Source organism: Symphalangus syndactylus, chromosome 19 (genome assembly GCF_028878055.3).
Source record: "Symphalangus syndactylus isolate Jambi chromosome 19, NHGRI_mSymSyn1-v2.1_pri, whole genome shotgun sequence".
Taxonomy (NCBI): Eukaryota; Metazoa; Chordata; class Mammalia; order Primates; family Hylobatidae; genus Symphalangus; species Symphalangus syndactylus.
Genome location: NC_072434.2, coordinates 72,851,696 through 72,878,459, shown reverse-complemented (window position 1 = coordinate 72,878,459; position 26,764 = coordinate 72,851,696). Strand labels below are relative to the sequence as shown.

At 48.0% G+C, this 26,764-nt stretch overlaps 3 protein-coding genes and 1 pseudogene across 3 annotated transcripts; 3 read left to right on the top strand and 1 right to left on the bottom strand.

Moving 5' to 3' along the window:
• The first annotated feature begins 7,368 nt into the window (after window positions 1–7,368).
• LOC129458143 (H2B.U histone 2-like) lies at window positions 7,369–11,334 on the top strand. Its single transcript, XM_063613991.1, has one exon. The coding sequence runs from the start codon at window positions 9,682–9,684 to the stop codon at window positions 10,060–10,062; it is 381 nt and encodes a 126-aa protein (XP_063470061.1). The 5' UTR covers window positions 7,369–9,681; the 3' UTR covers window positions 10,063–11,334.
• A 3,269-nt stretch (window positions 11,335–14,603) lies between these two features.
• On the bottom strand, window positions 14,604–16,452 carry H2BC26 (H2B clustered histone 26). Its single transcript, XM_063613989.1, has one exon. The coding sequence runs from the start codon at window positions 16,450–16,452 to the stop codon at window positions 16,072–16,074; it is 381 nt and encodes a 126-aa protein (XP_063470059.1). The 3' UTR covers window positions 14,604–16,071.
• A 312-nt stretch (window positions 16,453–16,764) lies between these two features.
• Window positions 16,765–17,605, top strand: H2AC25 (H2A clustered histone 25). The gene has a single exon (XM_055233783.2). The coding sequence runs from the start codon at window positions 16,765–16,767 to the stop codon at window positions 17,155–17,157; it is 393 nt and encodes a 130-aa protein (XP_055089758.1). The 3' UTR covers window positions 17,158–17,605.
• Window positions 17,606–24,839: 7,234 nt separating this feature from the next.
• LOC129458754 (large ribosomal subunit protein uL23-like) lies at window positions 24,840–26,354 on the top strand (annotated as a pseudogene).
• Window positions 26,355–26,764: the final 410 nt, after the last annotated feature.

Genomic DNA, 26,764 nt, shown 5'->3' with positions numbered 1-26,764 from the left:
AGAAGAGACAGCACGGAGTCCTGGCTGGGCTGCAGGATTAGGATTGTGGGTGGGGCATCCAGGGACCATGTACATAATGAGGGCTTACACAATACTGATGTGACCAGGTGCTGGAATTTCTCAGGGCCCCAATGCAGAAACGTGAACTGGTTGGAGGGAGACCAAGTGCCAGGGAGGAGGTTCCTAGGCCAGGTGGGGGACTCATCTAGAATGCCAGCCTGTGTGTGAGCAGCACCAACGTTCTGAGCTAGGGAGATAAGTGTGGCCATTGACTAGAAATGGAGAAGAGTGAGATGACGCCACCAGGGCTTCTATGTGGTGTGCATCCCTTGGAGTGGAGAGCTGGGGTGAGAAGGTGAGTTCAGTTTTGTAGAAGATTCAGCTTGAGGCTGGAGCCTTTGAGGAGTGTTTTTAAATCTCACTGGGGGCCAGACACAGTGGCTCACACCTGTAATCCCAGGACTTTGGGAGGCCAAGGCAGGCAGATCACTTGAGGTCAGGAGTTCGAGACCAGCCCCCTGAGGATGTGGAGTAAGAAACGTTAGGTAGGTGTGTGGATATCAGAACCACATTTTGGGAAACCCTCTCCCCAAAAATTGTAAAGCCCATAGGAGGAATTTAGGGAAGTTGTTACTACAGGTGGGGACAGGGTGGTGTGAGAAGCTAAACAGGATGAACAGGAGGGAAAAGCACTCAGAAAGCACTTGTGTAATTGCATGCACAGTTCTCCCTTGGACAAGACAGCGTGGGTTAAGGGTGCTGACCCCTGTCCAGTTGAAAATCCAAGTATAACTTTTTTTTGAGTTGGGGTCTCACTCTGTTGCCCATGCTGGAGTGCAATCACAGCTCACTGCAGCCTAGAACTCCTGAGCCCAAGCAGTCTTCCCACCTCAGTCTCTCAAATAGCTGGAACCACAGGCATGAGCCACCATGCGTAGGTAAATTTTGTATTTTTTTTTTTGTAGAGATGTGATCTTGCTATGTTGCCCAGGCTGGTCTCAAACTCCTGGCCTCAAGCAATCCTCCCACTTTGGCCTCCCAAAATGTTGGGATTACAGGCGTGAGCCATGGTGCCTGGCCTTCACATATAATTTGACTCCCCCAAAACTTAACTACTAATAGGCTACTGTTGGAAGCCTTACCAATAACATAAGCAGTCGATTAAGGCAAATTTTGTATGTTCTATATATTACATATTCTGTCCTTACAATACAGTAAGCTAGAGGAAAGAAAATGTTATTAAGATAGTCCTAAGAAAGAGAACATGTAGTTACTATTCATGAAAGGGAAGTGAATAATCATAAAGGTCATCCTCATGGTCTTCACATTGAGAGGCTGAAGAGGAGGAGGAGGGAGAGGAGGGCTTCATCTCGCTGTCTCAGGGATAGGGGTAGCAAAGGCTGGAGAAAAGCTGCGTATCAGTAACCCTCGAAGGTCAAACTCTGGTTGCTCAAGGGTCAGCTGTACAGTTGAGAACCCATGCAGGTGTAGGCACAGGGTAGAAAAACGGTTAAAATAGCAAACCAAACAGGCCACAGCCCTCCTGCTAGAGAAAGTATACGAGTTTCTTACTTTTCTGGAAGGAAGAATTTTTTGATTACGTGTTAGAATTTATTTGATGGTCCAGCACATTAATGACATCATGTAGGGGGAAAATACCCTCCACCCCATCAATTCTTGGTTGGAACTGACCCCTGTTATAAAAGACACATTAGCAAGAGGCACAAATAGCGGCTTACTAGCAGCTACCTTTCCTAGATACATGGGTGGCCCCCAAAGAATGGATAGCCCTCAAAGAGGTGGCTTTGAATTCCCGCTTTTATGGCATCTTCAACAAAGAACAGTAAATCTGCAGAGAAGTGACAAGATAAGAGACATGAACTTTGAGTCTCTAGGAGCAGCAACTTGGAGAAAGGCACGTAAAGGGCACATGAAGTCTAGTTAGTAGCCCTTGCTAATGCAGATCCCCTGGTAGCATCTCCAGTCAATAGAGGTGCAAAGTTGTCTTCAGTGCTAACCTCCCTTCTCCTTGGTGAAGTGGGGTGGGGGCTGGATGCCTTCTGTAAATCCATGTCCTGCTTTTAGCCACCCAGAGGGAGGGCAGTGAGCTCTCCTGTATACTTTCCTCTCCATTGCCCTGAGCCCAACAATCCCTCATCTTGCAGGAGGTATATTCTGGTCTTCCACTGGAACAAAATGCGCCCTAGGGGTGATTTAAGAAGACGGCAGGGTGCAGAATCTGAGGCTACAAAACAAGACTAGAAGACTTGGCTGGGGAGTCCAGTCTAGACTCAGGTTAGCTTTTCTGTTTTTTTCTTTTTTTTTTTTTTGGAGGCAGGATCTTGCTGTCACCCACGCTGGACTTCAATGGCACGATCACAGCTCACTGCAGCCTCCTACTCCCAAGCTCAAACAATTGCCCCGCCTCATCCTCCCAAGTAGCTGGGGGACGATAGGCACAGGCCACCATGCCTGTTAACTTTTTAATTTTTTTTTGTAGAGACGAGGTCTCGCTATGTCGTGTCACCCAAGCTGGTTTTGAACTCTTGGCCTCAAGTGATCCTCCAGCCTCCTCTGGAGGACACAGATGAACAGGGACCCGGTGGTCAGCCCATTTTCCCATCCCGGCCTGGGAAAGAAGCGTCAAATGCACTCGGGAAAATAAACCACTTCACTTAATTAATGTCTCGGGCGGTTCTGGGAAAAGCGTTTCTGCGCAGTCCAGAGACCTGGACCTCCATCTCCAGCCTGCGCCCCACGGAGGCGGCACCGGAGCCGGCTTCCTTAGGTGTGTTGGTGACGTGCTGGGCGGGTCTGGCGGACCAGCCTCGCTCCTCCTCAGGCGCAACGCGAGTGGGCTCCGTCTTGGGTTCCTGCGCGATGGGGCAGCCCAGGCTCAGGGCATGCGGCGCCAGGGTGCTCTGCTTCACGGATGCCGGGGTACCGCAGTGCTGGGATGCCGGACGCAAGGGTGTCAGATGGGGTGCTGCTGGGATTATAGGGGTGGCCAGTAGCAGGGATGCTGGGGTCCCTGAGTGCAGGAGTGCTGGGGCTCGGGGGTGCTGGGGTTACATGGGGTGTAGGGGCAGAGGATATGAATGCAGGGGTGCAGTGGTACCCGAGTGCAGAAGTGCAGGGGTGCCGGGCACAGAGTTGTCAAATGGTGTGGTGCTGAGTTCACAGGGGTGCCAGGGATAGAGGGAAGCCCCGGCACTAGAGTGCAGGAGTGTTGGGATGCTGGGGCTGCAGGGGTGCCGGGGAAGATGGGTACACAGTGCAGGGGTGCCGCGGTGCTGTGACGCCCCAATACTGAAGGGTGCAGTATCCAGTTGGTTCTAAATTCATTCTCACCCGCCTCACACCACAAACCAATTGGCTAATGCGCTTTCTCAAGTTTCCAAAGCCACCCTTCATTCCATTGCCTCTGTGCGACCCTCGGTTTTGTTTCTGAGTTTGAAATTTGTTGTATTTCATGAACGTTTGCGCCTTAATGTTTTCTCCCCAATCTTTGCATGTCACCAAGATTTCCCGACACCCGTGTGGCACAGGGATGAGGCTGCTTCGGGGTTTGCGGGGTGGAGGAGGCCGGCTTGGGTGTTCCTCAGGGTAAATCGGGGATCAGCCCAGCTCCCCTCCCCACCTATCCACCGGAGCCCCTCCCCCAACTCCTGCTCCCTTCACCGCGACCCTCCCCCCACCCCCACCCCCCTTCCTCCCAGCGTCCCTCCCCACATACCTCTTGTCTCCCATCTGAGAGCCCCTCCCATCCCAACCCGCCCCACCCCGGTACCCCCCACTTGCCCACCGCCTCCTGCACTCCCCCTGCACCCCTCCTAGCCCACTGTAGGGCACCCCTCCCCGCACACTCCCCGGCTCTCCCTTCCTTAGTGGAAACCACCTCTCCTGGTTAAATAATAAATATTTATTATTTATTATTTATTACATAAAATTCCCTTATGTCTTGTGATAGGTACGTTGCCGGTTTCCATATCTTCTCCAAATGCTGCTTGAAGCCACCAGCTTCGCAGTCAGCAGCCCGTAAGATATTTAATTGCAGTACCTAAGAAGAGAAATCTGTGGTATAATATCAGCTTGGGGAGGGGAGATCACTGGCGCTGAAAAGCTTTTCGCCAAAAGCTACTGTAGGGCAGGAGCTGCCTCGCTGGGTGGACAGGGCCATCAAAGGCCGCCGTTCAGGTTACCCCAGAACCGCTGCTCAGGGAGCACGCCTCGGGTTCCCAGGCTGGCGCCCTCGCCCGGGCCTCGCTGCTGCTTCGCTGATTGGCTTTCATGCTCCTGCTTTGCTTCTGCATCCACACCACCTGTCGCTGGCATTTGCAGCTCTTTTCTAAGTGCTGAAATGCAACGGAAATGAGCACAAAAGCTCCTGCGGACGTTGGGAATCAGCCGGTGTGCCTCCTCGCCCTGGTCAGAGGGCCTGCCCTCTTGGGCGTCAGGTCCCCTGGGGCACTGGCCTTTGTCCCCGGTGCTCCGAGCGCTGGGCTGGGGAGCCCCCAGGTGCTGGCCCTGCGCAACCCAGTGCCTTTAAGCAGGGTGGGGGCGCGCCGGGAGGAGGTTGCTCTCAGGCGCCCCAGGAGTCGCCCGTGATGGAAACGCGCCTTGGCTGTGGCAGGAAGGCCTTTGTCCATAGGATGTCAACTGGAAGCCCTGGGAAAAGCAAGGCTGCCCAAACCCTTTTTTCCTTCTTTGCAATCCTGCAAGCATTGCGGAGGCCCCAGTGTTCCCTGCAGAACTCCACAGCACACCATGTCATTTCAGCCACCCCCAGTTCCTCCGCCCTAAATCCCACAAGGTTCCCTCTAGTCCTTGAGAAGCCTGGAAGCCTGTCGTCTCTCTATCTGCAGGGTGCTGTCTCCCACACAGATCCCACTCTACTGGTGGGGTCTGGATGGAGCATGTGCATTTGCCATTGCAACGTGCAATTTTATTAAATGCTTAAAAAAAATAGAGACAGGGGTCTCCCTATGTTTCCTAGGCTGATCTTAAACTCCTGGACTCAAGGGATCCTCCTGCTTGGGTCTCTCAAAGTGCTAGGATTACAAGCCTGAGCCACCGGGCCCCGTCTGTGTTAAATGGTTGTTTGTAAGACTTAAAGGGACCTGGTTTCTTGGCTGGTGGGGAAAGCACTCACTGCAGGAAGCCCTTATCCTATTAGAGAAGGATACATCATCTAGAGCTGCACAAAAATCTAAGGTGTAAAGATGGGCTGATTTCATGCATTCAGTTATTCATTCAACACATTTGTGGACTGGCTTCCAGCCCAGGTACTGTACTCTAGAACAATTAAAGAAGTGCGGGGGGCAGGGGGGAGGTGTTTATTATTTTTCTTAATCACCTAAACCTAGTCACTAAGCTAGAGGCCACTGTTTCTTTCTTTTTCTTTTTTCTTTCTCTTTCCCTGTCCTTCCCTCCCTCCATCTACCCAACTCTCCCTCTTTCTTTCTTTCTTTTTCTTTCTTTCTTTCTTTCTTTCTTTCTTTCTTTCTTTCTTTCTTTCTTTCTTTCTTTCTTTTCCTTCCTTCCCTCTCTTCTTTTTTCCTTCTTTTCTTCACATGAGGAAAGCTTCAAGTTTACTCCATAGTGTCCGTCTGCCAATACATCATGTTGGTCTTGAGCCGAGACACTGTCTCAATTGGCTCAGGCTGTTCTAACAAAATGCTACAGAAGGGGAGACTTAAACAACAGAAATTTATCAAGGTCTTTGGGGGAAAAGAGACCGGTGTGGGAAACATAGAAAAACCCTGTCTCTACAAAAAAAAAAAAAAATTAGCCAGGCATGGTGGCACACACCTATAGTCCCAGCTACTTGGGAGGCTGAGATAGGAGGATTGCTTGAACCCAGGAGTTTGAGGCTGCAGTGAGCTATGAATCGTACCACTGCACTCTGGCCTCACAACAGAGCAAGACCCTGTCTCTTAAAACACACACACACACACACACACACACACACAAAAGACATTTAATACAAATTGCACATTACAATTACACAACACATACATTTTGTGTCGTTATTTTCCCCCAAAGAGTGCTGATTATCCAAGGCTAGTAGTCTGATATCAGGGTGTCAGCAGGGTTGGGTTTTGTGAGGTCACTCTTACTGGTTTGCACCTAACCATCTTCTCACTGTGTCCTCACATGGTGCTAGAAAGCGATATCCTAAAATGAAGACCTCAGAAGCAAAAAAAACTTTCTCTGATCTCCTGCCTTCCTGTCTCAGTCCCATTCTCCCCCAGACTGACCATAGAAACTAGAATCTCTCTTCCCCAAGGCAGGTCATAAAAACCACAACCCCTTTTCTTCAAAGCCAGACACAAATCCTAAAAATATTACTCTAACTCCTGTCTTTCTGTGCAAATGCTGACCATAAATTTTCTGGGCCACTTTGTCTGGTTGTAGGTCATAAGACTCCCATTCCACAGAGGGTCCTGTCTCATACCCAGGAGGAAGGAATGCCGCGCAGAGAGGCCAAGAAGAATCTAGACAGACAGGCCTTGCTGGATGTCCCCATTCAGTGTATTAGCAGTAGATCCTGCCCAATCCTATTTCTACATAGCAGTCCATATTTTGTTGAACCTAAGCATTAAAATAGACAGCTTCTTCTGTATTCATTCTGAAGGCTTTTGTGTCACACAAAACTATGATCAAATAAATATGTATGCCTTTTCTCTTTTAATCTGTCTTTTGTCAGTTGATTTTTAGCGAAACTTCAGAGGGTGATAGGAAAGTTTTTCCTTGGGCCCTGCAGCAGAGAGAAAGAGAAAAGCAAGCTGTCTTGTGTCTCTTCTTCTAAGGGCATGAATCCTACCATGCCACTCCACCCTCATGACCTAATCATCCCCCAAAGGCCCCACCTTCTAACACCATCACCCTGGGGATGGGGGTTTTCAACCTAGAAATTTGGAGGGAACACAGACATTGAGTCCCTAGCAATCACCACCCTTGAGAACCAGGGCTGATTTCCTGACACCACCAAGCAGCTGCCATATGGTGGGCAGAGCAAATCCTAAATCTTAGCACCTGAAAGACATATTCTTACCCAAAGTCCTTAGAATGCCCACCTCCTGTCTCACTCCAAATTTTGTTTCAAACCTTTCCACACCAGTAGGAAGCCAGGAAGCCTTAGTAAGAACCTGGTGGGAAGACCAGCTTCTCACTGGGCAGGCAGGACCAAGGCAAGCAGTGCTATATACGTATATATATTAACATTTGTTAAAGCATTGTGAGGAAGACTTCATTCAGGACGATGGAGTAGGATTAGGATCATTGCAGGGGGATTCTGCAGCAGGATAGAGAGACTAGGCTCAACCCTGAGTACCGCACTGACAAGTGGAAATTTATAGACAGGAGTAGGGTAGATCAGTGGATAGAACAGTATTAAGAGTAGACATCAGGGCCAGGTATGGTGGCTCATGCCTGTAATCCCAACACTTTGGGAGGCTGAGGAGGGTGGATCACTTGAGGTCAGCAGTTTGAGACCAGCCTGGCCAACATGGCGAAACCCTGTCTCCACTAAAAATACAAAACTTAGCCTGGCATGGTCATGCATGCCTGTAATCCCAGCTACTCAGGAGGCTGAGGCGGGAAAATCATTTGAACGCAGGAGGCAGATGTTGCAGTGAACTGAGATTGTGCTACTGGGAGACAGAGCAAGATTCCATCTCAAAAAGAAGAAGAAGAAGAAGACATCAGGGGTGAGGGGGATTCTGGGTAAACCAACCTCAACAGGGCTCTTGCTGGAGGCAGGCAGGGCGATCAGACATCACCTGGGGGTGGAGGATGAGGAACCCCATCAGATAGCACAGAGGGTGATCAGATATTCAGAATCAGGGGTGCTGGTTAAACTGACTTAGCGGGGCTCTTCCTAAAACTGGATTTCACAAGAAAGTGCACAGATGGACCCAGGAGGAGGTTCTGGAGCCTGACCAGAGTTTGGCCAAGCAGAGAATCTTTGTCAAAGGGCTGTTTGAGAACTAAATTGAATCAAGTATTTATTAAGTGGTTACCTAGCCAGCTTTTAGTGAGCACTCTGGAAATGCTTGTTAAATCAACCACATATTTCAAAAGGAAACAGATAAAGTGCTTAATGCTGGGTATGCCCAAAGCCACTCAGGGAACCCACAGTCTCAAGATGCCCAGAAGACCTCAGAGGACAGACTTGAATGTAGAGGGTACTGCCTCAGCTCACAGGCTTATTCACAAGCAAATACTGACTGGGCCCATGCTGGTGCCACACTCTGTGCTCTGGAGCCTCAGACATGAAAGCCACATCCTTCCTTGTGAATTAGGCTTAGTCAGCATGCTGGTGGGAGAGAAAGCTTCGTGCTACATATTTATGTGATGGATCTGCCCAGGGCAGATCTTTCTTTTCAGGCTCTTTTCAGGTCTTTCTTTTCAGATCTTTCAGGCTCTGCTGAGGTAGCCCAAGCTGCTTATGGCTAGATCAGTCCTAAGAAGGAAAGGCGCTAACAGTAATTAAGCACAAAATAGATGCTGGGCACCCTGCCCGCTGCTTCACACTCATTAATGCTCAGCAACGCTACCAGGCGGGCACTAGCAGCCTCATTTCACAGATGAATGTATGGAGGTGTGGAGAGGTAAATTATCTGCCCCAGCTAGGGCAGATAAATGACCTCCGGACTAGGGCTTCTCAAATTGTAAAGTGCACACAAGTCTTTTTAAAATGCAAATTCTGACTCAATCAGATTGGAGTGGGCCCGAGATTCTGCTTTTTTAACCAGCTCTTCAGTTGAAGCTGAAACACACAACACCTTACGTTTCTTCATTGGGAATTAATATAATGGCGGGGAGAGGGGCGCAGCTCGGAGACAGTGCCGTCCATAAGCCTGCGCTCTGACGGAGTTAGAGCAATCACAGTACCTACCTCTCGGGGATACCGGGAAACAAATGAGATCGCCCATAGCAAGCCCTTTGCATTACGGCTGTCACTTCGAAGGGGTTTGGGCAGATCTTAAAAACAATAGGAAAGACTAGGTTTCATTTGAAACACATTCAGTTTCTTTCTCCAGTTAAAACTCTGCCTCACGACTACAATTCCAACTGAAGTACCTTAGCATGTTTTCTGTACTATTTTCTGTATTTCCTAACGAACTGTTTGGATTTACAGTTAAATTCTGAGAAGAATGCATCTCTTTGGTCTTTGGAGGAATGGAGGGAAGGGCAAGAAATGAAGGGTTAAGGTCGTTGCAAACTGCCATTCCCACCGCCGCCTACCCTTCTAAATAAGCACTAACTACCCCTCCCTAGCTGTGGGCCTCAGAAAAAAAATGCCCCCATGTATGTGCCTCACAGCCAGAGAATACCTCAATTTGGGGTTGCAACCGTTTTTCAGTTTCTCTTTAGCTACGTCCGGATCCGCTGCGGACACAAAAATCTCCAGGTTTAAAACAAAGGCTTTGAACAAAGATGCGCAACCTCAGCTCCTGCGCGCGGCGGATACGCCTTGGGATTGGTTGGACCACCGTCCAATAGGAAAGAAGAACCGGACTCTCCTATTTACAGAAATTCCTCCCAGTGGCGGCCGCGGCGTCAGGCCGTCCAATCAGACACTACAGATTTGGAGCCTTAATTTGAATATAAAGATGGCAAATAGCCCTACCTGCCCCGCATCCGCGTTCGTCTAGGCCCTCTGGTTACCTCGCCATGCCGGAGCCATCGCGGGCGGCTCCGGCTTCTAAAAAGGGCTCCAAGAAGGCCATTACCAAGGCGCAAAAGAAGGACGGCAAGAAGCGCAAGCGCGGCCGCAAGGAGAGCTATTCTATCTACGTGTACAAGGTGCTGAAGCAGGTGCACCCCGACACCGGCATCTCGTCCAAGGCCATGGGCATCATGAACTCCTTCGTCAATGACATCTTCGAGCGCATCGCCAGCGAGGCCTCCCGCCTGGCGCACTACAACAAGCGCTCCACCATCACGTCCCGCGAAGTGCAGACGGCCGTGCGCCTGCTGCTGCCCGGCGAGCTGGCCAAGCACGCCGTGTCCGAGGGCACCAAGGCTGTCACCAAGTACACCAGCTCCAAGTGAGGCGCGTCCCGGCGCCCCGAACCCAAAGGCTCTTTTCAGAGCCACCTCCAAGCTCAAAAAGGAGCGTGCCACCTGGTCTGGTTGTGACCTGTGATTCAATTGGAGTAATGGGGGAAGGTAGAGTGAGCCGTGGGGGCGCAAGTCTTAGAGATAAAATTAGGCTTCTTGTTTGTAATGGCATATTTCCCTTAGAAAGGCTGCGTTCGTGTAGTTTTGGCTACAGGCAAAGTCAGAGAGGGCGCAGTACAGGCGATTGCGCCATGGATCCCATCCAAAGATCTGTGTGTGGCGTACGCCCTGCGCGTGAGGAGCGTTAGTCACCTCCAGGAAAATCCTGTGCTACGTGCCGGCCCCCAGTGCCTCCTGGCGGCTGAGACTGGAGGACGTGCTCACTGAGGTCCGGGGCTGGGGGTGAGGGGGTTATCGCGCCGTCTGGGCGCAGGCGCTTGGGTCGGTCCTTCTCCCGCCCCTTTCCTTCCTCCTTAGCCACAACTAGACATTTTGAGCTTCTAGCCAAAACCATTTCAGCAGCGTTGCGCCTAAGCAGCTCTTTATGCCACGCCTTCCTGCTTGAAACATCAAAACAGCAGGCTCACAGATCTCCTTATCACTCAGCTAAAATATCCCCAATTAAGGAATTCTCGCATTTTACCCCAAAAATGTGTGTGTATGTGTGCGTATGCATAATACACAGTGAAAGATTATTCTGAATAATGCAAATATAGTGCTTTTTAAAAAAATTTCAGCAAATCATAGGAAAAATAAGTATGATCTCTGGATGACACATTAAGTAAAAACTAAGGCATGCAGGCCTGACTGGGGCCCAGGCTGTCCTCCCCCTAAAAATACCCCATACCGGTGTCACCCCAACCACGAATACTTGAGAGCCACCCACTCTCTAAGCAGAAACGTTGCCTGGAATTAGGATTCGGTTTCCAGGCTCAGTTCCCACTGGTAGAGGATGCACTCTACCCAGGCTCAGTTCCCACTGCACACCCCCAACACAATGACAGCCACGCTTTTATCAACATTTAACCTCTATGGTCTCATAAAGTATATCCATTTTCTTGGGTTAGTTTCTTCTTAAAGGGAGTTTTCTTTCCTCCAAATTCTTTTTGTAAATATGCTTTATTTTTTAGAGCACTTTTTCAGAGCAATAAGCTTTTTTATTAGTAGTACATAATGGTTGCACATATTTGGGGGGTACATATGATATTTTGATATACGCATAGGCATAACAATCAAATCAGGGCAATTGGGACATCCATCATCATATTCACCCCCTCTTTAGGTCCAGATCATTCCAATTCCTCTCCTCCAGCAATACAACTAATTGTTGTTAACTACAGTCACCCTACTTTTCTAACCAACACTAGATGTTACCATTTCTTCTAAGTGTATTTTTGTACCCATTAATCAACTTCATCTCCTCCTTTCCCCACCACTCTTCCCAGCTTCTGGTAACCAGCAATCAACTTTCTACCTCCATGAGACGCATGTTCTTAACTCCCACGTATGAGTGAGATCATGCACTATTTGTCTTTCTGCCCCCGATTTGTTTTACTTAACATAATGTCCTCCAGTTCCATCCATGTTACTGCTAATGACGGGATTTCTTTTTTTTTATGGCCAAATAGTATTTGAATGTGTAAATATACCACATTTTCTTTATCCATTTATCTACTGATGGGCACTAAGGTTGACTTTCTATCTTGGCTATTATAAATAGTTCTGCAATGAACATGAGACCACAGACATCTCTTTGATATACTGATTTCCTTTCTTTTGGGTATATACCCAGCAGTGGGGTTGCTGGATCATATGGTAAGTCTGTTTTTAGTTTTTTAAATGATGCCCATACTTCTCTCTATAGTGGCTGTACTGATTTACATTCTTACCAGCAGTGTACAAGCCCCTTTCCCTGCGTTCTCACCAACATTTGTTATTTTTTGTTTTTTTAATCAAAGTCGCTTTAATTGGAGATGATTCCGTCCAAATTATTTTATTTACTGCATAATAATGAGCAAATCTGACTTGAAATTTCCATCTGAGATGGGTGAGGGGCAATGTCTTAAATACATGTCAGACTGTATGCCAGTCTGGAGGGATTGTGTAGGCATACAATCTGACATGTATTTAAGTGATTGTTGCTCACCCATCTCAGATGGGTGAGATGAACCTTAGTTTAAAAATTTGGCTTAGTTTGAGAATCTTGGCATGTCTCTCCAACCCAGAAAATGCTTCCATTTTGTTGAGTGAGTCCTAATTCCCTTAGTATCCGTGGATTCTCACATATTTGTTGTGCACTCCCTTCATTTATCATTAACATTTGTCTTTCTCTGTTGTAACACTATAATTAGAGAAATGGGTTCTGGACACGATTGCTCTGAATTTTCTCCATTATAAAATCTCAGTAGCAAGGATACTGTTTTACCTTCTTTGCCTCTCCCTTAACATATCCCTGTCCTAGGAGAGACGGACAAATCCCATCCATTCTGGGCCTGGGGGGTGCTAATGCAGCAGGAAGAGACAGCCTGTTTCTTTTTTCTTTTTTTTTTTTTTTGAGACAGAGTCTGGCTCTGTCCCCCAGGCTGGAGTGCAGTGGCACCATCTCGGCTCACTGCAAGCTCTGCCTCCCGGGTTCACGCCATTCTCCTGCCTCAGCCTCCCGAGTAGCTGGGACTACAGGCACCCGCCACCACGCCCTGCTAATTTTTTTGTATTTTTAGTAGAGACAGGGTTTCACTATCTTGGCCAGGATGGTCTCAAACTCCTGACCTCGTGATCCACCCACCTCGGCCTCCCAAAGTGCTAGGATTACAGGCTTGAGCCACCGCGCCCGGCCATGACAGCCTGTTGCTACTTCAAGTTTGTGCCAGGGGAATCAGAAGGACTGAGACATGAATTGACTGACGTTTGGCATTATCCATCACAAAATGCCTTCTTAGAGAATTACACTTGGAAAATGTCATGAAATGTTCATCTTGTGCCTTGATTTGATCTCTGGCACTAACCAGTGTTGTTGCCTTGTGCTAACACAATCATTCACTCTCTCCGCTGGAGACTGGTTTTACTTTATTAAACCTATGTTTTAAGTTCATTAAGGTGGAGTACTATATGGGTCTGTGAGAGTAGTTTCACAACTGCAAATGTTTAAGGTATTGACTTCCAATCCATGCTGGTAGGAGGCTGAGGGCTTGGATTTTCCAGTCATTGGGCACCTGTTTCACAGTGGAGAGGACTGGATTCAACAGCTTTTCATACAAATCCTGTTATTTCTTGAAAGTACTAAGGATGTAGACAAGTCCCACTTACTTTTGATGATGGATCACTGTTTAATATTGGATTATAACTAGGGATGCAAAGAATTGAATAAAATGCCTGTGACAAAATTGTCATTCCTGTGTATTTTTTGTAAATTTTTTTGAAGCATATAGCAAAACAAAACGGAATGGAAATGACCCCGTGCACTACTAGCATTGTAACCATATGGAAATGATCCCATGCTCTGCTAACACTGTAACAATATGAACAGTGCATGTGTGCAGTCATTGAGGCAGAAGGGAGAGGGGAGAAGAGAGTGGGTGCACCATCCAGCTCATTAAAAGAGTCGGTTTCACTAAAAGTTTATCGGTTTGATAATATCAAATTAGTTATGTTTTGAACAATTGTGTACCGTCGAGATGATTTTTCTTAACAGTGAGAGACTACCCAGAGGTATGCTTACATTTCAATGTAGACTTTTTTGCAGAGAACGATAATAGGCAAAAGATTATTAAACATACAATAGCTATATTATGGTAGGGTGAAATTGTAAAGCAAATGGAAAATGGAAATAGGCATTCAGGAGGAAAAAAAACCATCTGAAACATCGCATTGTCAAAGAAAAATTTGGTCATGCATTTTATTAATTGATTATACTGTCATACTGATATTCCAAAAGGCACCTTAAGACTGATGTGAGAATTTTGATTTTTAAAAAGTCCAATGTTGGTATTAGTATCTTTGCAACTATTTTAATTGAAAATAAAAATATTTTAGATAGCTTTAAAACATGCGAGGTTCTCAAAGATTCTTTTAGAGGAACCACGCAGGAAAAAAAGGAGGGGAGTAGGGGACGAAGCCGTTTTGGTCGAGGATGTTTACGGTGACCTTTCCTTCCCCATCCCAGGCACGCGACGGGTTCCCTTTGGAGACATGACTTAGGGGAAAAATATTTTTCATTGAATTTTATTAAAAAATTATTTCTCGGCCAGAAGTGGCCCACGCCTGTAATCCCAGCACTTTGGGAGGCTGAGGAGGGTGGATCACGAGGTCAAGAGATTGAGACCATCCTGGCCAACATGGTGAAACACCGTCTCTACTAAAAATTAAAAAAATTAGCTGGGCGTGGGTGGCGCACGCCTGTAGTCCCAGCTACTTGGGAGGCTGAGGCAGGAGAATCGCTTGAACCCGGGAGGCCGAGGTTGCAGTGAGCAGAGATCGCGCCATTGCACTCCAGCCTGGGCGACAGAGCAAGACTCCGTCTCAAAAAAAAAAAATTATTTCTCATTTAACTTTATTGAATTTTTATTCCCTGCTGGAAAGGGTAACACAAACGCTCAACACTTCGAATTTTCACAACGGTTTGAGGATGCAGTTACTGGAAATCTTCTTTTTCTAAAGAAAAGCCAAGTCATGAAAACGTAAACGATGCCCTTTTCAGAGCGAAAACTCTTCGTGCCAAAGAGCTTTCCTGCGCCAAAATGGCACTCCCCAAATAAATGCCGTGAATTTGGAGGGGGTAGGAAAGGAATTCTGTGTTGCTAACGCCTCGCAGAAAATAATGTGGCTGAAGAGGGAGGCAGCTACATTTGCTCAGAAAAAGGGAATTCCTTTCCTCCTAAATAAACCCCTTCCCCCACCCCCACTCCCATAAGGGTTAAAGTTACCGGCAGCTGGGGTCGCTTATTATATCCGGCTCCCCCGCTCAGGGCGCTGCTTTGACGCCGTGCTTCGATTCGGTATCAAACATTCTGCCATCGCAGTATCCTGCCAGGAAAATATCCTCCCGGAATGTTCATTGCTTAAATCTAAACATGTCTCTCTGGTCCAGGCAGGGATGGAAAAGTCTTAAGCAAATGCAGAGCCAGGCACCACTGCCAGGGGAAACTGACAACACCCATGGCATCAGAGCCCGTGGTCTTGCGCCACGTCTGGCCTCGCCCATGGGGGGGGTAGGGTTGGGGAGGTTGGCACAGGGTCTTTTGGGGGAGATGACCCGCACCCCTCACCTGCACGGCGCACGCCAAGTTCAGCTGGACCCGGTCCTGAATCGGGCGCAAGCGCTCAGCATCCAGGAATGCACCACTTGCTTATAAAAGACATTTGGGGCCGGGTGCGGTGGTTCACGCCTGTAATCCCAGCACTTTGGGAGGCAGAGGCGGATGGATCACCAGGTCAGGAGATCGAGACTATCCTGGCCAACATGGTGAAACCCCGTCTCTACTAAAAATAAAAAAAATTAGCCGGGCGTGGTGGCGCGTGCCTGTAATCCCAGCTACTCGTAAGGCTGAGGCACGAGAATAGCCTGAACCCAGGATGCGGAGGTTGCAGTGAGCCGAGAACGCGCCACTGCACTCCAGCCTAGCGGCAGAGCGAGACTCAAAAAAAAAAAAAAAAAAAATCTCGTCGTGAGTTAATAGCTCTGTGCGGAGGGAGGGAGTGGGGGGTCCTTGATCGCCTCCCAACATTACTGAGCTACATCACCTGAGCACTGTTTCTACCCCGATTTCTGTAACGAGCAGTTTTTCTCGTTCGCCGGCGCGCGCGCGCGCGCGCGCGCACACACACACACACACACACACACACACACACACACACACGGCTCAGATTCGGCCGCACCCGGCAACCGCTAGGGTACATGGAGACATATTAGGTTACATAACCCGTCACCGTGTTCGAAACCCTTTCTCGATCGTGTGGGTGGCTCTGAAAAGAGCCTTTGGGTTCAGGACGCCGGGGAACGCCTCACTTGGAGCTGGTGTACTTGGTGACAGCCTTGGTGCCCTCGGACACGGCGTGCTTGGCCAGCTCGCCGGGCAGCAGCAGGCGCACGGCCGTCTGCACTTCGCGGGACGTGATGGTGGAGCGCTTGTTGTAGTGCGCCAGGCGGGAGGCCTCGCTGGCGATGCGCTCGAAGATGTCATTGACGAAGGAGTTCATGATGCCCATGGCCTTGGACGAGATGCCGGTGTCGGGGTGCACCTGCTTCAGCACCTTGTACACGTAGATAGAATAGCTCTCCTTGCGGCCGCGCTTGCGCTTCTTGCCGTCTTTCTTCTGTGCCTTGGTGACAGCCTTTTTAGAACCCTTCTTGGGCGCAGGAGCCGATTTGGACGGGTCTGGCATGATGGCTGAGTCTCTCCAAACAGAAACGAGCGGCGCTCGGAGTAACTCTATTTGTACGTTTTGTATTCAGATGAAGGCTCAGGATTTGCTCACTTCTGATTGGATCAAACGTTGTTCTACGTCGTCGCTGGGAAAGGAATACGCAAATTAGGAGTGCCAGGTTCTTTTTCTGATTGGCTACCATAGCCATCCAATCGAACGCCGCGGTCTAGCCTACCTCTGTACCATACATAAGGGCTCGCTGGCCTTCATCTCCCTGTTGTTTTCAGCCTCGCTTTTCGGTTGTCGTTGTCTTTTTCCCCTGAATAGGAAATGTCGGGTCGTGGCAAGCAGGGCGGCAAGGCGCGCGCCAAGGCCAAGTCGCGCTCGTCGCGCGCGGGGCTGCAGTTCCCCGTGGGCCGCGTGCACCGGTTGCTCCGCAAGGGCAACTATTCCGAGCGCGTGGGCGCCGGCGCCCCGGTCTATCTGGCCGCGGTGCTGGAGTACCTGACTGCCGAGATCCTGGAGCTTGCCGGCAACGCGGCGCGCGACAACAAGAAGACGCGCATCATCCCTCGCCACCTGCAGCTGGCCATCCGCAACGACGAGGAGCTCAACAAGCTGCTGGGCCGCGTGACCATCGCGCAGGGCGGCGTCCTGCCCAACATCCAGGCCGTGCTGCTGCCCAAGAAGACAGAGAGCCACCACAAGGCCAAGGGCAAGTGAGGCCACCCGCCGCCCCCGGGGCCCCTTTGATGGACATAAAGGCTCTTTTCAGAGCCACCTACCATCTCGAGAAAAGAGCCGCACTGATCCTGCAGTTCTTTATAGGCCGGAGGCCTGATCACCCTAGGCTCCTGAATGAGCGCAGTGGCCATGGGGAAGGGCGCAACGGGAACCGAGACCCTGGGGACTGATTGGGCCGCATATACTCGTGAGGTGGGCAACGTGTTCTGTTAACAGCAGGGAACCCTCGTCCACAGGTGGCCACCCCTTGCTCTTGAGTCCCACCCAAAACCTCTAGTAGGGTTTTAATAACGCTCAGCGTAAAGGTGTCTTCATAATTACTAGTGACAAGTTCTCTTGACTCTGGCAAGGTTCCCGTGTGGTCATCAAGTACAGAATGCAATTTCTTAACGATTTATCTGATATTAAAAGTATTTATGATCTCTAAGTAGTTTGCACTTTAATTCTGAAGAGTAAGTCTATGGATTTCTATTTAAATTGCTAAGTTTTAACAATGTGAGCTCCACCATTGTTAAGATTTAATGTATTTGGCTGGGAATTCTAAAGGTCATGAGGAAAGGTTCAATACTTAAAAGGAACCAGATTAGTAGATGCTGAAAGATAGAAGCCTTTTAAGAAGACTTAATTTGGAATAGGATAATTATTTAAAGGATCTAGTTTGTTTAATTCGGGTTGGTCAAACATTAATCAAAGATCAATTGATTGCTAAAATCGGAGAACAAAATAATTTGTACACTGATTTTGAAAAGGAAAACTAAATTTGCGAGTTAAGCAAATTTAAAATGAGTATTGTTAGAACCAGATGAATGATGATAGATGTGGACTTTAGGAAAATAACGGTTTGTAACTACATTTTTCCTTATAAAAAGGAGGGTTTAAGAGCGTCAGAGACCTCCAGGCAAATTAACTGAAATGGCTGTGTTAATAGCCCCTAAATCCTGGAGGAGAGAGGTTCATTGATTCAATCCATGATAATCCCTTAAAAAATGTTTGCCACAAAATCAGATCTCAGAAAGTGTTATTCTTCTGTTGTTATCTGTACAGTTTTCATTAATCTATTTCTCAAAATATGGATGATTCCTTCTTTGTTTTTATTTTTTCTTTAATCCCCAATGTGATAGTATTTAGTTAATTGACACCTAACAATTGTATATTATATGGGGTACATAGTGATATTTTGAATACATTTATTATCAGATCACGGTAATTAGCAATTATTAAGTATTTATTGTAATAATAAATACAGGCCAGTAAAATGATTCAGGAATATTATATAATTTATATTTACCCTACTAAAATTGGGTCTACTCAAGTCAGGGCTTCCTGGACACCAGCTAACCACAAATCTGCATGTCTTTAGAAAATATCCCAGTGCTATGAAACTATTGGAACCAAAAATTGGTAAGCAGCTGCTCCAACAGTGTGCATCTAAACAGCACAATATTCACAGTGTGTATCATGAGTGGGCACCATTTCAGTAAAACAAAACTGCAAGGACTGGCCAGGAGAGGGTGTAGCCTTCCAGAGATCTTTTCATTATTTTTCTTGTGAAAGCCTTCATTTTCAGTTGAAATTTATCTTTATGTATTTATATCTATGTAGGTCACTCTATCTCTCCAAATACCCTTTAGTGGTATTTAAGGTTTTTGCAGGGTCTGGGGGCTTAGGTGTTTCAAGTATCACCATGGATTTCCAGATTTTGTAAAAGGTGCTCAAATGGGGTGAAGGGGGAGGCAGCGTGGTGGGAGGGCTACTTTGGGGTAGCACTGCGTTTGTTATCTCTGAGGCTATGGTGTTTCACACACAGTAACGAGCCACACAGGCTATTTAATTTTCAGATAATTAAAATTTAATACAAAGATGTAGTTCCTCAGTCATCCTAACCACATGTGGCCAGTGGATACCATGTTAGCACAGATACAGAATGTTTCCAGCATCACAGAAAGTTCCATTGGACATCTCTGGTCTAAGATCTGGTTCTCTATCAGGTTATCTGATTCAGAAACGTAGTAAGTTACCCAGTGCTGCCTGCTTTGGTAAGAGAAAGCTCATTAGACTCTTTTTTTATTTTTATTTTTTTTTTAAGACAAAGCCATGCCCTGTGTCCCAGGCTGTAGTGCAGTGGCGTGATCTCGGCTCACTGGAACTTCTGCCTACCGGGTTCAAGTGATTCTTCTGCCTCAGCCTCCCAAGTAGCTGGGATTACAGGTGCCTGCCACCATGCCTAGCTATTTTTTTTTTTTTTTTTTTTGAGATGGAGTCTCACATTGCAGCCCAGGCTGGAGCGCAGTGGCGTGATCCCGGTGCAGTGGTGCGATCTCAGCTCACTGCAACCTCCGCCTCCAGGGTTCAAGCAGTTCTCCTGTCTCAGCCTCCCGAGTAGCTGGGACTACAGGCGCCTGCCACTATGCCCGGCTAATTTTTGTATTTTTAGTAGAGACAGGGTTTCACCACCTTGTTGGTCAGACTGGTCTCGAACTCCTGACCTCAGGTGATCCACCCACCTCGGCCTCCCAAAGTGCTGGGATTACAGGTGTGAGCCACCGCGCCCGGCCACCCAGCTAATTTTTGTATTTTTAGTAGAGACAGGGTTTCCCCGCGTTGGCCAGGCTGGTCTCGAACTTCTGACCTCAAGTGATCTGCCCACCTTGGCCTCCCAAAGTGCTGAGATTACAGGCATGAGCCTGTAATGAAGCACCCAGCTTCATTAGACTCTCGCATAAAGAAGATATCACCGTATGGCCCTGCAATTCCAGTCCTAGGTATACATACCCAAGAGAAATGAAAATAAACATTTATTCACAAACATGTACACAAAAGCTCATGGCAGCATTATTCATGAAATACAGAAGGTAGAAAAAACCCAAATGTCCATCAGCTGAGGAATGGGTAGGCAGATTGGGATCTATCCAATTACAATGAAATATTATTCAGTCATTCAAAAGGAATGAAGCACTGACATACTACAGGGATGAACCTTGACGGCATGCTCAGTGAAGTAAGCCAGATAACAAAGGCCACAGATTGTCTGAGTCCACTGATACGAAATGTCCAGTACAGGCAAATCCACAGGGACTGAAGGCAGACTGTTGGCTGCCAGGGGCTGGAGGAGGGGAGTGCCTGCCTAGTGGGGACAGGGCTTCCTTTAGGGGTGATGAGGATGTTCTGGAACTAGACAAAGGTGGTAACTGCACAATATTGTGAATATACTAAATGCACCTGAATTGCGTACTTTAAAATGGTACATTGTGTGTCATGTGAATTTCACCGCTCGATTTTTTTAAAAATCTGAACCTAATACACGAATGTGTACCAAATCATCACAGTAACCAGGAGAACAAGAAGGAAAGGCAAGAAAGCCTGGGGTCCCAGAAGGGCTGTGAGGAGGGTAGACCAGATGCCCAAGAGGAGAGAGGCCCATCCTAGTGCTTTTCAGGATGCCACTGGCCTACCCCAGGTATAAAGACGGGGAGCAGGGACTGCCCTTGGTGCAGCGGCAGCCATCACTTGGGGACCTTGTGGAGAGAAGAGGGCCCTCTTGGTGGCTGTGGGCAACTCATCTCCGCAGGACTGGCTGTCTGTCCTGTGGATGCATCATGACCTTTCCCTGCCCACTGCATTCCCTGCCCGCTGCATTCCCAACATGCACCCACCTTCACTGGAAGTTTGCTTGTCACACTTCACACATCCCTATGGGCAGGCACTTTATGGAGGAAGAAGAGAAAAGGAGATATATCCCAGGGGGAGGATGCAGCTGAAGCCAGCCTCAAGAGTAACCCACAGAGAGAGCTTGCAGTTTTGCAGAACTCTCGGCTTGGCTCAGCTGTGTCCCGCATCCCTCTCCTCCTCTCTCCTGACCGTGGGTCTCTCCCCAGCCCCAGCTGGTCAGTTCCCACATGCTCAACACCAAAATGTTCAAGTCTTCCAACTGAAAAACAAAACGAAACAAAAAAAACAACCACCCTCTTCCCTGCAATTTCTTCCTCTCCTGAGATGCTACATTGAAGCATTTGTGATGCCAGTCCTTCAGGGAAGCGGTTTTGGGTACCTGCTCTGACCCCTGTCCAGTGTGGGTCATGCTGAACACATCCTCGTTGTCCCTGTCTGTTATCCCGTCCCATAGGGGCCCCAACTCTGATAGCCAGAGTAGGTCTTGGGCCTGCCTAGAAGAGTCTCTAGTTTCCTGCATGCCGCTCACCAAGTGTCAGGGGCAGTGGGATGCTGGCCACATCAGTCCCACCGCTGCCTGGTGGCAGCTGCTTCTGTGCAGGCGGCTGGGGATGCCAAGTCCATGGCACTACCTGGTTTCCAGACCCTGGACCCAGCAGCCACCCCTCGTGGAGCTGCCTTTGGGCCCCAGGCCACCTTTGTTGCCCAGTGGGCTGTGCTCTCAGCCCACCCATGGCCCTGAGTGGGCCCTGCTGGTCACCTGCTGGCCAGGCCCTTCCAGATCTCTCCTGCCAAGATAGCAAACCAGCCCAAAGCATTGTGGCTGGTGGGCCTGTGGGGCCGGGGTGGGAGCCAGGCTTCCCGGACAGCAGGTGTCTGGTGAACAGGCTAGACCTGGCTCCTGGGCATTCGCCACCCACTGAGGGTCAGTGGAGGGTCAGGAGGGGTCAGGGAGGGGTTCAGCTGGTGGGTGAGTCAGGGAAGGGTCAGTGGAGGGTCAGAAGGGATCAGGGATGAGTCAGCTGATGGGTCAGGAGGGGTCAGCCAGAAGGTCAGGGATGAGTTAGCTGGTGAGTCAGGAAAGGGTCAGTGGAAGGTCAGGAGGGGTCAGGGTTTGGTCAGGGAGGAGGCATGAGGGGTCACCCAAAGGGTCAGGAGGGGTCAGCCAGAGCATTAAGAAGGGGTCATCAGTGACTCAGCAGTGGGTTGGTGGTGGGGCCAAGGCCCCCTGGGGCCTCGCCTGGAAACTGCTCACTACCTCAGGCCGCATGCTGGGAGTCACAGCAAGTCAGCAGGCCAACCTGGTGTGGTGTGCTGAGGGACAGCTCCAAGGCCGTGTGTGCCAGGGCAGGGGTACCTCTCACCACTCACCACAGGTCCTGCTGGCTCCACCCTGACACTGCCTTTTTCCCATGAGCTCATCCAAACCACGACTTGAGTGACCACAAACCATGGACTGTGGACGTTTCCCAGAGCTCCAGGCTAATACTCACCCTCTTGATACTTGCACCTGTTCAAGGGGCCTGACTTCACCCTGCAGAGAATCCCACAGAAGGTTCTCCATGCCCCAGCCCCATCCAAACACTGAGACCTCCCTGAGTCATCCCCAGCCCAGGAATGGCTCCATCCTTCTTTGGTCACTCAGTTAAGTAAAATAGACAAACGAAAGTTGTCCATGCAGGCTGCTGTAACAAAATATCACAGCCTGGGAAAGTTACAGACAACAGGGTTTAGGGCTTGCAGCTCTGGAGGCTGGAATACAAGATCCAGAAGTAAGTCATAAGTAGAGCTCGTGGGCCTCAAAGGCAGAGGCGGTCGCAGGACCAAAATACTGAATATGCAGGAGACAGTGAGTAAATAGAAGGCCTCAGGGCACTAAACATTGATGATTGCTAAGTATATAAGCACCACTAATATGCAGGATCACTAAATATACAACAGAAAGTCACCAAGTATTCATAGTCATAAAATATACCAGAGATGCTAAATATTCAGGATCACTAAATACATTGGAGGAAATAAACATTAATGATCATGAAATAGGCCGGGCGTGGTGGCTCACACCTGTAATCCCAGTACTTTGGGAGGCCGAGGCGGGCGGGTCACGAGATCAGGAGATTGCAATCGTGCCATCCTGGGGAACAGGGTGAAACCCTATCTCTACTAAAAATACAAAAAAATTAGCCAGGCATGCTGGTGGGCACCTGTAGTCCCAGCTACTCCAGGAGAATGGCATGAACCTGGGGGGCAGAGCTTGCAGTGAGCGGAGATCATGCCACTGCACTATAGCCCGGGTGACAGAGTGAGACTCCATCTCAAAAAAAAAAAAAAAATGTATATATATATATATATACCAGAGACACTAAATATTCAGGATCACTAAACACACAGGAGGAACTAAATATTAATGATCACGAAATATACAAGAAGCACTAAATATTCAGGATCACTAAATATATTAGAGACATTGAAAATCCAGGATTGATAAATGTATGAGAGGTACTAGGTGTTCATGATCACTAGGTATACAAAGTGCACATAAATATTCATGGTGACTAGGTGTACAAGAGGCACTAAATATTCATGATCACTGACTATACAAGAAGCACTAAATATTCAGGATTGCTAAATTTACGAGAGGTACTGAATACTTATGATCACTATATATACAAGATGCAGTACGTGTTAGATGTTAATGATCCCTAAGTATACAAGAAGCACTAAATATTAAGATAAACATGAAGCTTAGGTATCTGGGATGACTAGATATGCAAGAGGCACTAAATATTCAGGACAATGCTAAGTATAAAATAGGCACTGAATATTCAGGATAGGCTAAACAGGCCTGGCTCATTTGAGGCACTTTGGGATCACCATTCCAGTCCACCTTTCTCTGCAGCATGGCCAGGACAGCCTGTGTCTCAGTGGCCACACCTGCATGCCATTGCCCGGCACTCTTGCTCTCGCACCTGAGCCATGGTCTTCGTAAGCAGGACTTTATCCTGGGAAAAGTCTGACAGCAGAGAGAGACAACACCTATGGACACATGCACCCAGGATCGGGGGGCGGAGAGGAGTAAGTTGACTCACCTAGTGTAGGTGTGACACTCTTACTCTAAAATTGTGAGCCCTTCCATGCCACAACCTGTAGCTTCAAGGGGACTTTTCACAAGTCCTCCGGGCACAGCAGCTGTTGGAGGCGACCCCAAGGCAAGGGAGCCCAGACACACTGCTTTCCATCCAATCACCACTTTACCTCCCTTCGTGGCACTGAGTGGGTGACTGTCACGTCACTCCTGCCACAAGCCGAGCTCTGGGAAGGCAGGAGAAACCCCGCCTGGCTGCATTCTCAAGGACACCTGCACAGCGGATCAGTGCAACCAGTGGGACCGTCCCTGAAGGTGTGCGGGGCAGCATGTTTGTGCATGATAGACTTGCCATCATCACATTTTTTTTTTCGAGACAGCGTCTCAATCTGTTGCCCAGGCTGAAGTGCAGTGCAGTGGCAACAATCACAGCTCACTGCTGTCTCGACCTCAAGCGATCCTCCCACCTCAGCCTCCCGAGTAGCTAGGACTACAGGCAGGCTCCCCAAACCCGGGTAGTTTTTTGTATTTTGTAGAGACAGTGGTTTCACCATGTTGCCCAGGCTGGTCTCCAACACCTGTGCTCATGCATTCCTCCCGCCTTGGCCTCCCAATTACAGGCATGAGCCACTGTGTCTGGCCCTATCATCACAGTTATAAAACTGTCACATTTCCAACTCCAGGAGCTATACCCACACAGTCTCAAAGCCCTTGCTTCTTGGAAAACACCCAGAGGCCTCACAGGGCCCTACAAAGAAAAGCCCCACGCTCTTTGTTGTTGAGAATGCTTTATTGGTCCCTTTTTATTTTTTCCCAGCTTTATTGAGGTACTGTTATCGGAAAGGGATCTCGATCCAGACCCCAAGAGTGGGTTCTTGGATCTCATGCAAGAAAGAATACAGGGCAACTCCATAAAGTGAAAGCAAGTTTATTAAGAAAATAAAGGAGCTTTTCACAAGATGGCACTGAAAGCGAAGAAGGAAACTCCTGCCCTTCCTAAAGCTGAAGCCAAAGCAAAGGCTTTGAAGGCCAAGAAGGCAGTGTTGAAAGGTGTCCACAGCCACACACACAAAAAGAAGATCCACATGTCACCCACCTTCTGGTGGCCCAAGACACTGTGACTCTGGAGGCAGCCCAAATACCCTCGGCAGAGTGTCCCCAACAAGCTTGACCACTGTGCTATCATCAAGTTTCCACTGACCACTGTCTGCCATGAAGAAGATAGAAGGCAACAACACACTTGTGATCACTGTGGATGTCAAAGCCAACAAGCACCAGATCAAACAGGCTGTGAAGAAGCTCTATGACATTAATGTGGCCAAGGTCAACACCCTGATCAGCCTGATGGAGAGCATATGTTCAACTGGCTCCTGATTACAATGCTTTGGATGTTACCAACAAAATTGGGATCATCTAAACTGAGTCCAGCTGGCTAATTCTAAATATATGCATATCTTTTCACCATTAAAAAAAAAGGAAGAAAGTGAATGAATAAAAGAATGGCTACTCCATAGGCAGAGCAGCTCTGAGGGCTACTGGTTGGCCACTTTTATGGTCATTTCTTGATTATATGCTAAACAAGGGGTGGATTATTCATGCGTTTCCCAGGAAAGGGGTGAGCAATTCTTGAACCTGAGAGTTCCTCCCCTTTATACACCATATAGGGTAACTTCCTGATGTTTCCACAGCATTTGTAAATTGTCATGACGCTGGTGGGAGTATCTTTTACTTATAATTAATAATAATTAATTTATTATAATGAGCAGTGAGGATGACCAGAGGTCACATTAGTCGCCATCTTGGTTTTGGTGGGATTTGGCTGCCTTCTTTACCACGTGCTGTTTCATCAGCAAGGTCTTCGTGACCTATATCATGTGCTGACCTCCTATCCCATCCTGTAACTTAGAATGCCTAACCTCCTGGGAATGCAGTCCAGCAGGCCTCAGCCTTATTTTACCCAGCCCCTATTCAAGATAGAGTTGCTCTAACTCAAATGCCTCTGACAGTATGATCCACAAATAAAGCTCATACATATTCAGGGTTCACAGCATGATGTCTTGGTACATGTCACGTGGTGAAATGATTACCACAGTCGAATCAATTAACACACACATCACTTCATGTGGTTACCTGTGTGTGTGTGCATGTGTCTGTGTGTGCAGTGACAACATGTAAGATCTACTCAGTAAATTTCATGTCCATGATATATTATTAACCAGAGTCTCCGTGCTGCGCTTCAGGTCTCCAGAACTACTTATCTTATAGCTGAAGCTTTGTACTCCTCCTCACCCAGCCCCCTATTTTTTTAGATTTCATATATAAGTTGGCTCATGCAGTATTATTTGTCTTTCTGTGCCTGGCTTATTTCACTTAGCATAATGTCCTCTGGGTTCATCCATGTTGTTGACATGGTTTCCTTCTTTTTTAGACCTGAATAATTTTCATTATTATAGTATAGTATAGCATGTAACAATAATATCTATACCACATTTTCTTTATTCATTCACTGATGGACATTTAGGTTGTTTCTGTATCTCAGCTACTGTGAATAGTGCTGTAATGAACATGGGAGTGCAAGTATCTCTTTATGACAGTGATTTTATTTCCTTTGGGCATAATCAGAAGTGAGATGGCTGGATCAACAAAATTAAAAGGCAACCTATGGATGGGTGAAAACATTTGCAAACCATACATCTGGTAAGGGGTTAATATCCAAAATATATAAGAGCTCCTACAACTTAATACAAAAAACAAAAACAAAACATGAACCAAATAACCTAACTTTAAAAATAGACAAAGGGTCTAAGTAGGCATTTTTCCCAACAAGGCATA